The sequence below is a fragment of the Bubalus kerabau genome, chromosome 8 (assembly GCF_029407905.1).
Source record: "Bubalus kerabau isolate K-KA32 ecotype Philippines breed swamp buffalo chromosome 8, PCC_UOA_SB_1v2, whole genome shotgun sequence".
In the NCBI taxonomy this organism is placed as follows: domain Eukaryota; kingdom Metazoa; phylum Chordata; class Mammalia; order Artiodactyla; family Bovidae; genus Bubalus; species Bubalus kerabau.
Genome location: NC_073631.1, coordinates 99,169,280 through 99,182,568, shown reverse-complemented (window position 1 = coordinate 99,182,568; position 13,289 = coordinate 99,169,280). Strand labels below are relative to the sequence as shown.

The window sequence follows — 13,289 nt, the reverse complement described above, 5'->3', positions numbered from 1 at the left end:
GTGTGTACGAGTGCATTTGCACGTGCTGAGGGAGAAGATGGAGGCAGGAAGGACCAAGCACATTACCGCTGGCAGCCTCCTGGGGAGGAGGGCTGTACCCAGGACAGAGTGTGATCATACGGCTGTGTGATAATGGGTCCATGTATGGAACTTTCTTGGGGGGCCATGGGGGTTGGTCTTGCAGCTTCAGGACCATCTGGGCTGTCCCCACAGACAGTGGTACCCATCTGAAGATCATGATTCACCACCAGATAACATTACCTTGAGCAAGAAAAGACAAAGTGAGGCCCTGTGTGTTTATCCAGGAGGGATGTATCAGTTGGGCAGAGTCTTCATCTGGCCCCATTTGGTGATCTGATGGCTCCGGTAATCTGCGAGGCCAAGAACTGGGACTTTGGAAGAAATTGTTCCTAACTCCTATAAGGAAACCCACTGTAAAGCATAGAATCCAGAGCAGACTATCACTGGAACTTCTCCCTCACTCCCCATGTCCTTCCACATCCCCCTACCCCTCCATGTATCTTTCAAGAGCCAAAGCCCTTGTCTTCAGAGTGGGAGGCCCTCATGGCCCCAGCAACAGCACAGATCTGTGGACCTTCTGGCCCCCAGTCATGTTTTGAAGGAATTTGGTCCAAGACAAGCTTCTTCGTTGTGCATCTTTCTCTCGTTCCTATATTGTTCACCTCGGCTGCATTAAACAGCCCCTCCTTATTCCTACACTACTGTGGTCCATCATGCAGATCTCAGGGACCTGGGAGAGGGTTCTGAGTGTTGCGAGGCAGAGCAGCTCTTGAGCTGGCCCCACGCAGCAGTCTCATGAGCTTGTCTCTGTGCCAGCCTTTGCCGAGCTGCAGACGGACATCCACGAGTTGACCAGTGACCTTGATGGAGCCGGGATTCCCTTCCTGGACTACAGAACCTACACCATGCGGGTGCTGTTCCCGGGAATCGAAGACCACCCTGTCCTCCGGGACCTCGAGGTGAGAAGCAGTCGCCATGGTCGAGTCCTTTCCCATCACAATGTCAGTGCAGAGAGAGATATTGGTGACCAAGTACAGCCATCTCATTCAGAGGAGGGTCAGCTGAGGCCAGGGAGGGGACGAGACCTTGTGGAGCCAGTCTGTCCCTTGGGACGAAAGGGATCTCAGAGCGCAGGTGAGAGTAGGGCTTTGGGTCTTAAGGGACTGTGGATCCCCTGGGAATTAGATGGAAGCCAAAGACTTTCTCTCCCCCACGAAAATTGTCCATGTACACAGAAACAGGAAATCTGGCCAACAGTGTAGGGGGTTTGTGAACGCTTGTTTAAGAAACCACAGTATAAAGGACTTTGCCACTTAGTTGGTGCTCAATAAATAAATGTGGAAAAGATAACTGCTGTGCTCGGGAGGGAGGTGGGAATGTGAATGATAAGAACGTAACTGCCTTTGTACCAGCAGGGACCTCATCCTGTGAACGCTTTATCCCACTTATTGTCTAGTGTAGTGTCTGGCTTATGCATATATTCATATTACACTTTGTTCTGAAAGGGATTTGGAATGACTTATAAAGATAAACACCAGAGAAAAGCGAAACACATAAATGAGGAAACCAGGGCAAAAGTAGTAATTCTAAGGAATAATTGCCCTGAGTTGACTGCTGACTAATATCCTGGTCTGGTTTTCAGTACTTTACATGTACACATTGATGTAACCTCCCAGGAGCCCTCAGAAGCAGGAACACCCATGTCACAGGTGATAAAACTAAGATCACACAGTGGGGAGGGAGTGGGGCTGGGATCTGAGTCCAGCAGGTAGACTCCAGAGTCTATATTCTTAGGGACGGGACTGTATACTTGGCTTCTGAGAGACTATGTCCATGTCATGGTTTGCGGCTCTGGAGATTTCTTTGGATGGATCAAAAATCTTCAGCCAGAGCACCATGGAAGATAAAACTGATTCCATGTTTCTATTGTCCATAACCTAGAAACAGACCTGTCACTTGAATTGCATGATTAAGCAGGTGCTGACCCCCGTTTGAATGTCTGCATGGGTTCTCCAAGGGGCCATAGAAGCTGTGTCCCCTGCAGGAAACGCAACAAGTCCGCAGTGCTCGGGGCCCACATGTTTCTCTGACTTGACTGTGGAATGAAGCACAGGAGCGTGTGTGTGTGGGGGTGTGTGTGCGCGTGTGTGTATGACTTTTGTGTGGACTGTGCATACCTTATTTAACTTTGAATTCCATACCTTTCATATCTTTGTCTTGCGTACCTTATTTATCTATTGTGTCTTCCAGCAAGAGTGCTCAGCACATAGTAGGCCTGCAGGAACTGCTGAATGATTTGACTGGATAAATGTATGTCTGTTTAAAATAGGGTAGAAATGTCAGTCCTAGGAAGGGAAGTTGTGTTTGAACCCATACCCCTCAAAATAAGAATTCAACTACAATGAGTATATAAAGTTACTCTCTTTTTCACGAGCTCGAAATTCCAAGTAGATTTCCCTTAAGCATTTAACTTTTAAATCAGATTTGCTGAGACCACTTCTAAGCCAGCATCCCTGGAGGGCAGCCTGAATACTTTGGAGCAGGGCTGGGGCACAGCCTTCTCCCACACAGGGTGTTTTCTTATGGATGCATACTCACTCCACACTGCTTTCCTGACCAGTCCTATGGCCCAGATTATAAAACATGCCACATGCTATGTATGATCTTATTCCTCATTTGATCCTATCTCATGTCTTTTCCACCTGCCCTTGCACCTCCGTAGATATTTTGTTTTGTTGTTTTAAGATTTTTGATGTGGACCATTTTTAAAGTCTTTATTGAATTTGTTACATTACTTCTGTTTTATGTTTTGTTTTTTTGGCCATGAAGCAGATGAGATCTTAACTCCCTGACCAGGGATCAAACCCACATCCCCTGCATTGGAAGGCAAAGTCTTAACCACTGGACCACTAAGGAAGTCTTTCTGGAGATGTTTGGATTGTCAGGCTTGGCTTGGTGCTGGAATAGTGATCACCCAAGAGCAGTACATGCCGAAGGGCTGCTCCAGGTGGTGGAGGGGAATTTCAGGGCTCATTCCCCAGACAGGATGTTGTGGGTGGTGGTGCAATCGAACACGGCACTGCTCCAGAGTGCACCGATCATACGCAGCACTTCCTGGAATTGTGCAGTGCACAGCCTGCTTCACTGTCCGTAGCAGCCCTGTTTGCCCAGGACCGGAATCCTAATGATTCCCTCCATTGCCTTTTTGAACTGTACCCAGCCCTTTGCTGAAAGCTGGTGGCATCCTTACCTAGCAGCACTTCCCTGGGCCTTTCCTTGAGAGCTAGTTTTCCAAGAGAAACTGCTGCCCAAGTCCTAGCCTTAATCTTCAGCAAGGTGCACAGTCCTCTAGCCCTACCCAGCAAGCTGGGCTCAACAGGCAGAAACTCTGGGCCCCCTCACACCCAGCCCAGGCCCCCAAGCATGGAGCCAGCTCCCTCCCCCATGGTGCACTGCCCTGGCCCTGCCTGCCTTGTCCCCCTGCATCTAAGGCATCCCCTAAACAGAGGCTTCCGGGGCTGCAGAATGAATGGCAGCAGATTTCTTCCTCTGCCCAAAAAGCTTCAGGAGTCCTTGTTCAGTACAGTCCAGAGCACTGAACTGCACTTCATGGGGACACCACCCACCCTATAGGCTGGATGCACAGGAGGCACGTCCAGGGCTGCACCACCAGGAATCCCTGACGCCCCCCCCCACACACACTCACCCATCTGTCAGGGGCTGTGGAATGAACTCAGTCCATGGAGAGCTACAGAATAAAGCCTCCGAGAATCAGGGCTGCTGGATTCTGCCAATGACCTGACCAGCCTGTATGACTCCCTGGATGCTCTCTGGGTGGATACCCCATTTATGTCTGAGACCGTTCCTATGGCCCCCTGTTACAAGTCACCTCATGTCCTGCCATAGCCTTGCTCCTCATGGGGCACCTTAAAATCTCCCCTCCAACCTGAGGCTTCTGTCTTGTCCTTGCCTTTATCATGAGGGGAGACTTTCTGGTCCTATCCTCCTGCTCAGGAAGGAGTTAACAGCCAGCTTCACTGATCTCCCTGAGGCAGACACCAGGAGACGGCTAATTGTCAGGCATGGGCTCTGAATCAGGCAGGTCACACAGACTTGTAAAAATTCTGGCAAAATATACATAACATAAAATTTACCATTTCAACCATTTTTAAGTGTACAATTCAGTAGCATCAAGTTCACTCACGTGATTATGCAACCATCATCACAGTCCATCTCCAGAACTGTTTCATCTCCCCCACCTCAATCTCTGTACGCATTGAACACTAACTCCCCATCCTCCTCTCCCAGTCTCTGGCAGCCACCCTTCTACTTTGTGTCTCTATGAACTTGACTACTCTGAATACCTCGTATGAAAGTTAAAGTTGCTCAGTCGTGTCTGACTCTTTGTGACTGCATGGACTATACAGCCCATGGAATTCTCCAGGCCAGAATACTGGAGTGGGTTTAGCCTTTCCCTTCTGCAGGGGATCTTCCCAACTCAGGGATTGAACCCAGGTCTCCCGCGTTGCAGGTGGATTCTTCACCAGCTGAGCCACAAGGGAAGCCCAAGAATACTGGAGTGGGTAGCCTAGCCCTTCTCCAGCAGATCTTCCCTACCCAGGAATCAAACTGGCAGGAATCAAACTGGGGTCTCCTGCTTTGCAGGCAGATTCTTTACCAACTGAGCTATCAGGGAAGCCCATATCTCGTATAGTTGGGATCACAGAGTATTTGTCCTTCTGTGACTAGTTTTTTTCACTTAGTAAAATGTTTTCAAGGTTCACCCGTGTTGTACCATGTGATAGAATTTCTTTCCTTTCAAGGCTGAATAGTAGCCTGTTGTGTGTAAAAACCATATTATGTTTACCCATTCTTCTGTCAGTGGACACATGGGCTAGTGTGAGTAATGCAGCTATGAACATGAGGGTACGAATGTCTGTTGAAGCCCCTGCTTCCATCTTTTGGGTTCTGTATGTAGAACACAGGAGTTTCTCATTTCCATTAAACTCATTCATTGATTTCTTGCAGACAGAAATTGCCTTTTACTGTTCCACGTTAGCCTGGGGCTATGTGAGATCCAGCCTCCTATGCACTGTCCAGAGATCTCATATGGATCACTCTTTTCTCATTTGTTTCCAACCTCTCCCTGCTTCTGGATTAGTTTCTCCCTGTTGGTTTTCCAGGTTTGGAAACATTCCCAGGGAAGCCACTGACTAACTTAAAGCAGGGTTTCCACCTTCTCAGGTGCTGGGATGAGCATGAATGGTCGGTGCTTGTGAAGAAGATGGGGTCCTCTGGTTTCAGGCCGTCCTGGAGGTCGGGCCACCAGGCCCTCTCTTTTATGACAATCTGAGTGCAGCCCAGGCATTCAGATAAGGGGCTTCCCAGACACCGGTTACACACCAGTCCTTTAAAGACGCAGAGCAAACAGTAACCGCACACCTCGTTTTCCATCTATCCTTGCCTCCTAAACTCTAACCTATTGGGTTACAATTAAAATTTACTATCCAGTTTTATTCTCACAGACTTCAACTAAATTATCGAACCATCTGGTGAATAAAGAAACTCTTGTTTCAGCGTGCCATTTGCTTAGGAGGTGGGGGCGGCAAGTTACAGAGGGGAATTGTTCTGGATACTTTTCACCAAGATACTTCACTTCCTTCTCCTCTTCATAAAATTGGGGAAAAAATGCCTACTTTCTGCCCCTGGACACTGTGCCAATGCATTAGGTACCTTGGATCAGTGAAAACAGCCAAGGGAGGAGAAGCAGGTAATAAAACTGCTGCTGTTTAAGTGCGTTCTGTGTGTGCCAAGCACTTTACATACATTATCTTATTTAATGTTCATAAAACATTATGACATAGGCACTCATATTCTCATTTTATAGATGAGGCAGTAGAGCCCAGAGGTGAAAGAGCCTTCCTCCGTGTACGAGTCTGTTAGTCTCCCTGATTCCATATGCTTGCTGCTACGGGGATGCTCTTTCTCTGCAGGTCATTTTGATGAATCTTCCTGCCCAGGGCCCTGGCCCTGTTGCCTGGAAGGAGCATGCAGCCACGGCAGGGCGTCCAGAGCCATTCCCCCCACTCCTCCCCCTCCTCCCCTGTGCTTGGCTCCCCTGTCCTCCTCCAATGACACCTGAGCTCCAAGAGGCCCAGCATATGGGGGGACTTGGAGCTGACTGTCAGTCACCACACCCCAGACCCAGGGATAGGATACACTGGCCAACGATGCAGAGGATGGCCAGGGACTAGTAGCCGAACAAGCTGGGGTTTGGCAATGCAGCCTTGCCCTCCACCAGCTGCTTGGCCTTGAGAAACCGCAGTGGCTTCCCTGAGAGGCGGCTATAAGGGGGTCGCGACTCACCCTCGTGAGGTTATGAGAGGGCTTTGTTTGATCGATGTGTGCAATGTGCCAGGACTGTCTTTTGCACAATGCAGGAGCCTGAGAAATGGCGTTATCTCTCATTATCAGGACAAATTAGAGAGAGATTGTTCTGAGGGGTCCGAAGGCGAGAGGAAGTAAAGCGTGTGCAAGTGTGTGGGAGGGGCTGTCTTGGGGCGGGAGTCAGCAGGAGACAGACAGACAGTGGACAGACTGCGGCCCTGCCTGAGGGACAGCGAGGTGGCTGTGTCCCCCTTGCCCTTCCCTCAAGAGCCCCCGTGGAGTGTGGGACTCAAAGAGCCAGGCCGGAGCTAAGCTGAGCTTGGAGACCTTGGGGAACGAGAGGGTTGCCAGAGGGGGCTATGCTGAGAGCCAGGATGAGTTCCGGGGGGTCTTAGCCAGTACCACCCTGGCTCTGGCGAGTTCCCATCTCTCCTGAGAACTGACTGGAGAGGTACCAGCCCTCCATGTATCAGCACAGCGGCAAAGGAAACACAAATGGACCCAATTTGGAAACCCGCCTGTTCCTGACCTGTGTGAGCTTCTGATGCCAGGCAACAGGAGTTCTGTGCGCGTGCTTCTCTGCAGAGTTAGGGGGTCAGGGGTTCCCCCACTGAAGGGGCTGCATGGTTCCTGGCTGACGATCGGAGGGGAAGGCCTGGGTCTGACTGGACTCTGCTTCAGCCAGCACCACGCCCTAAGCACAGAACACAGGGCAGCACCATAAATAAGTGGCAGGAACTTTGCAGCTCTGCATCTGCCAGCTTTGTGGACCTTGACAACAGGGTTTCTCTGGCCACCTCCATCCCCCCCCAGTTTAAAATCTCTAGAGAGACGCAGGATGCACTCAATAACTGGACTGTGGTCATGCCGAGGGTTTTCACATGTCTCGTTCAGCGCTCTCAGAAGCCCCAGGAGGGGGAAGGACACCAAGCCGCTGCCCACTTTGTGGCCCAGCTCTGACACTTTTCTGTCTTGGGATCTTGGAAAGTTCCTTATCCTCATGGGGCCCTGGGGTAATAACAGCCCCTGCTTCATAGGCTGTTGTGTGGATTACATGGTCAGTATTCCTAAAGTATGAGGAACCGTGCTTGGCATAGATAAGATCTGTATACATATTAGCTGCAGTGCCTTCTTGTCACTGATAAAGGAACTGAATCTCCTAAGGGTTCTGCAGTTCATAAGTGGCTGTGATGGAGTTAATGCAAGCTCAACGGACACTGAAACTGTGTCCTTTACTGCTCCATACACAACACTCCTTCCCAAGGACCTGGCACATTTACCCTCCCCACCCCCAGGGGGTAGGGGACACATCCTTCAAGACAAGGCTTCAAAGGCACCTTCAGTGGGTGCCTCTTGCCCCCAGTGCTTCCCTCCAGAGCAGAAGCTGTGCTTCATTTCTTAAATGAACTTTTTATTTTCATGGAAGCATAGAGACAGAAGGCTTCCCTGGTGGCTCAGACAGTAAAGAATCTGCCTGCAATGCGGGAGACCCGGGTTCAATCCCTGGGTTGGGAAGATCCCCTGGAGAAGAGAATGGCTACCCATTCCAGTATTCTCACCTGGAGAATTCCGTGGACAAAGGAGCCTGGTGGGCTACAGTCCATGGGGTCGCAAAGAGTCAGACACGACTGAGTGACTAACACACACACACATGTGCAGACAGAGCAATGCACAAATTATCAGAACACAGCTCAGCGCATTTCCCCCAAGTGAACACAGCCATCAGGCAGCACACAGACTGAGAACTTCACAGTCTCCAGAAGTTCCCCTGAGCCCCATTCCAGTCACAGCCACCGCCCAGAAAACCCTTTTTCTTCCATTTTTGAAGAATTTTAATTGTTTTGTTTAAATCTGGGTTTAAATGGTATTGTACAGTATGCTCTCTTTTCCACCTGACTTTTTTCTCTTGATATGTTTGCAAGAGTCATTCCTGTTGTTGTGAGTGGCAATAGGCCCTCGTCCCTGTTGCCCTGAAGCACATCCTTGGGTAAATGTACGACAGTTCCTGGGGGTCTCTTATTGTTGCCCGACCTCTGGCCATTTCTGATTTGGGGCATGACGCATGGTACCACTGTGCCTGACCTCATGCAGCTCAGAGCTGCCGCTCCCATGCCTGGCTCAGTTGCTAGCTCATGTTTGCTGAGTGGATGGGACACCCTTGCACCGATCTCCCAAATGGACAGAAGATGCAGGCAGGAAGATAAAACCCTCCTCCTCCCCAGCATGGAGCAGGGTCTCAGAAGGAATTCCTAGAACGACAAGTGCTAGAGTTAGGCAGTGCCTGAGAGGCTCCTGGGCTTAAGCTTCTCCTTTTTGCAAGTGAATGAACTTGGGCCCCAGAGAAGTAAAGGGACTTGCCCAAGCTTCCATGGCATGGGGGTGTTAGAGTGCCTGTGGAGCCCAGAAGTCCTGACTCTGAGGCCACTGATCTGTCAACAGGAGCCCCAGCATCAGAGATGGGTCAGCATTAGGTCAGCCGAAGGCGCAGGTTTGGTGATCCCCCAGCCAGGGGGCGGGGATCAGAAGTCCCCACCCCCTAGAGTCACCTGGGGCTATGATGGCGGTCTCCGCTGGCAAGGGGCCCCCTTCTCAACTCCGTACTAACGATGACGTTCTCCCTGTCTCTGGAGACAGTGACCTGGCTCGTGGGCTGTGACATGGGTTAGGTAGGCACCTAGTATAGTGCCTGGCTCTAGATAAAGGCTTGGTGGCATCAGCCATGTGGCCTGTCGTGAGTGAATGGGAGTTGGGAGGCTCCACACTGTGCACAGCCAACCCCTTGGGCATCCCTGGCGCTCGGCCTGCCTCACCCCATTGTGGGAGGCAATCAAGACTCCCGCACCCCTGGGTCTCCCCCGCAGGTCCCGGGCTACCGGCAGGAGCGTGTGGAGAAAGGCCTGAAGCTCTTTGCTCAGCTCATCAACAACAAGGTGTTCCTGCTGTCCTTCATCCGCACGCTGGAGTCTCAGCGCAGCTTTTCCATGCGCGATCGCGGCAATGTGGCCTCGCTCATCATGACGGTGCTGCAGAGCAAACTGGAGTACGCCACCGACGTGCTGAAGCAGCTGCTGGCTGACCTCATCGACAAGAACCTGGAGAGCAAGAACCACCCCAAGCTGCTGCTCAGGAGGTAGGATCATGGCCCGGGAGGCCCCATCCAGACCAGCGCACCAGCCTGGCCCTTCTGCCCTCGGGAGGCCAGGGCGGATCTCCCAGGAGCAGCCATGTCCCCCAGGGTCCGGCACTGACCTGGCCAGAGGCTGGGGTGGACCCGTGCCCTCTTAGAAGAACTTGCCCCTTGTGTTACTGTGACTTAACCAAGCTCATCTTCTTGCCCCACGGTTTTTCTTCTGCCCCTCTATTGACTTTCCATTCTCCTCCCTCTGCCCTTACACTCCCTTGATTGAGCCTTTCTACCAGAATTTTTCTCTTATGGATTCTTCAGAGGTCATTTTTCCACCCCCTCACCTTTTCCATGCTGCTGCTGCTGCTGCCACTAAGTCGCTTCAGTCATGTCTGACTCTGTGCGACCCCCTAGACCGCAGCCCACCAGGCTCCCCCGTCCCTGGGATTCTCCAGGCAAGAAAATGGAGTGGGTTGCCATTTCCTTCTCCAATGCATGAAAATGAAAGTGAAGTCGCTCAATCGTGTCTGACTCTTAGCGACCCCATGGACTGCAGCCTACCAGGCTCCTTAGTCCATGGGATTTTCCATGACTGAACTTGAATTAGGAGAGATACCCCAGGGCCTCTCTGGGCACCCACCTCACCATTTCAAGATGGCAGACTTCAGCCCCTTGTAACTCTCACTGCTGTCCGCGACCAGCAACAGAAGCTTGACCCAGAGCTTGGTGGAAATGCAGACCCTCAGGTCACCCCACACCTACCGGATCAGAATCAGCACTTTAGTGAGGAACCTAGGGGATCTGAATGTGTATTAAAATTCGAGAAGCACTGGTCCAGTCAGCGTTTGAGTTCAAGGTCTTTAGTGACAACTTGCCTGATGCAACACAGTATGTATTTCCTGGCATCTGCTGTGGGTTCTGCCAGTTCCAGGTCCACCTTTCAAAACCATGGGATGCCTCATCCTTGACACTGTTTGGAATCTGCATGGTCATGTGTGCAGACATAACCATATACCATGGCTTTGCTTGAGGAAACAGAGACCCTCTGCCTCTGTCTGTTGTTGTTCAGCCACTAAGTGGTGTCCAGGTCTTTTGTGACCCCATGGACTGTAGCCCACCAGGCTCCTCTGTCCATGAACTTTCCCAGGCAAGAATATTGGAGTGGGTTGCCTTTCTTTCTCCACGGGATCTTCCTGACCCAGGGATCGACCCCCTGTGTCCTGCGTTGTCAGGCAGGTTCTTTGCCACTGAGGCACCAGGGGCTTCCATTCAAACTGTCCATGCACTTGAAGACCATTTCTCCTCCAGGCTATTATTCCATTTCCTTTAGCCTTTGCATAGATAAGGTTGGAACCTGCCTTCCCCCACATCAAGCTATGATGTCTAGCCCTCTGCCTGGACTACCCCACTTATCGCCTGCCTCTGCCTGGCCCCTGCCTTCCATCCTTGGTCTCTGAGTGGGAGGCAGGGCTTCCTGCTCAGTCCAGTGGGTAGTCTTGGCTCTGTGAAGTGTTTACTTCTGGCTTTTTCCTGGTGCAGTGGGCATTTGCCAGGCACAGCTCCAAAAGGTTGCTCCATATAGGCACAATCATACAGCTTTAGAAGCAGCAAGGTAGATTATTTTGCTTTTTGTTTTATTTTCACCATGCAGCCACCCACCAGCATAATTCTAGGGTTGCCACCGCCCGCCAGAACTCCCACCAACAACTTGCCGCCAAGGTCTCACTCTGGATCCGTGTGTCTACTGCTCTTGTTGTCCACTGGCTCTCTCCCAGATGCCCTCTGTCCCTCCTGCTCTCCTATGTCTCCTTTTCTTCTTCTTGTCCTTGGCTGCTGTCCTCCTTTCAACAGTTTTCCTTCTTCTCAGCTTCATTTAGTGCTGGCAGCTGTCCAACCACCTTGAGAGTTGAGGTGTTAGTATCTTCTGGCAACTGCAACTTTCAACTCTATCCAGACATACCTGATACAAGCTTTCTCTCTGGAACTGGCCACACTCTTACTGCAAGTTTGAATGTAGTTTTTCTCTTAAGTGATTGCAACCAAAAGTGTCCTTTAGTTGGTCATGCTGCTGTGATGTTCTCACTTTCCAAAGTAAAAAAAAAAGAAAAAATGGGTTTCGGTAGTAGCATGAAAGATGCAAATTAGACTCAAGAATGAAATCACTATCATTGCAAATAAAACTCTAGAAAGGCTCCCAGGAGAAGTTCCAAACTCCATGGAAGCCTTTTAAATAGGACAATTTGGATATCTATTGGAATGAGCTAAGATTCAGCTCCCTGTTACTACTTACTCTGGGAGCCTTTAGCTTAAGGGATGGTCTCGGTCTAGTCTATCTGGCCTTTTTCCATGACCCATGTCCCCTGTCACCTTCTTTTCCATCCCCAGCCAAATGAGTGTCTCAGGGGTTCTTTTTTCTTTTCTTACTCTAAGGAACACACCTATCTTATAAATTTCTCTAAGATGTTTGTCAGTGTGATAGCTATGAGCCATATGTGACTATTTAAATCTAAGTTAAAGCAAATAAAATAAAAAATTCTGCCTCTCCCCATTTCGAGTCCTCTATGGCTGGTGGCTACCAGGTTGGACAACACAGAAAGTGCTCTTGGACAGTTGGACATGATGTTCTAGCATATTCTCACAGAAACCCACTGAGGAGCCTACACCCAGAAAGTTATCTTCCAGCTTGGTAGGCAAAGCTTATCTTATTAATTATCTTAATCATTACGATGTGTCTAGGAGTCCATGGAACTCAGGTATCCCTTCTCATTGTTCAGTTGCTCAGTCATGTCCAACTTTGCCATCATATGGACTGTAGCACACCAGGCTTCCCTGTTCTTCACTATCTCCAGGAATTTGCTCAAACTCATGTTCATTGAGTTGATGACACCATCCAACCATCTCATCCCATCCCTCCCTTCACCTCCCACTTTCAATCATTCCAAGCATCAGAGTCTTTTCCAATGAGTTGGCTCTTTGCATCAGGTGGCCAAAGTATTAGAGCTTCCAGGTATCCCTTACGGTCTTAAGATTTCTGAAGGCCTTAAGCAGCAAGATCCAAGTAGACTCTTCCTGCCCTCCTGCCCTTGAGGTCTGACCAGTTGTCTCTGTCTCTGTCTTGCTCTGTTGGGTCCCTCCATGACTGCTGCCAGGACTGAATCAGTGGCTGAGAAGATGTTGACCAACTGGTTCACTTTTCTGCTCTACAAGTTCCTCAAGGTATGACTGGATACGGGAGGGAATCTCTGGGCCTGCCTCAGCTTCCCCACCAGCCTGGGCACCAACATGCAAGCTCCCAAGTTCACAGATACCACGGCCTAGATCCTAGAATCCCACCAAGAAATGGTGTTTCCCTCCTCATAGTCATGGAGGGAACAGGCTCCTGACCATCTCAGGAGAAAGAGCCCCACAGTCAGGACTGGCTTGAGAGGCATGGTCCCCACTTTCTCCCAGGTGAGGGGAGATGAGTTCTAAGAAGACCCTTGCATTCCCATTTCAAGCTGAAAACAGTTCACTCCTTCTTTTGCGTTCCCATTTCAAGCTGAAGACAGTTCACTCCTTCTTTTCCTCTTGCTCTCCTCCTGCCCTGGCCCCAGCTTGGTACTTACTGATGCTGATGAGGGCCCTGGGCAGGTACAGAAGCACGTGTGGTGGCAGTTAAACTGCAAATGTGACTGGGAGGTGGAAGAGTTGCTCGGCCTCCAATTACTGACTTTTAAGGAGTTCACACCACTGAGGACTGACCTCTGTTCCTTGATGG

At 50.3% G+C, this 13,289-nt stretch overlaps 1 protein-coding gene across 1 annotated transcript in view; it reads left to right on the top strand.

The window, feature by feature from the left end:
• PLXNA4 (plexin A4) overlaps positions 1-13,289 on the top strand; it is a 475,557-nt gene that overhangs the window by 424,728 nt on the left and 37,540 nt on the right. The window contains exons 21-23 of the mRNA XM_055590947.1: positions 838-980; positions 9,270-9,538; positions 12,682-12,748. Of these exons, the coding sequence (XP_055446922.1) occupies positions 838-980; positions 9,270-9,538; positions 12,682-12,748 (479 nt within the window). The remainder of the gene's footprint in view (positions 1-837; positions 981-9,269; positions 9,539-12,681; positions 12,749-13,289) is intronic.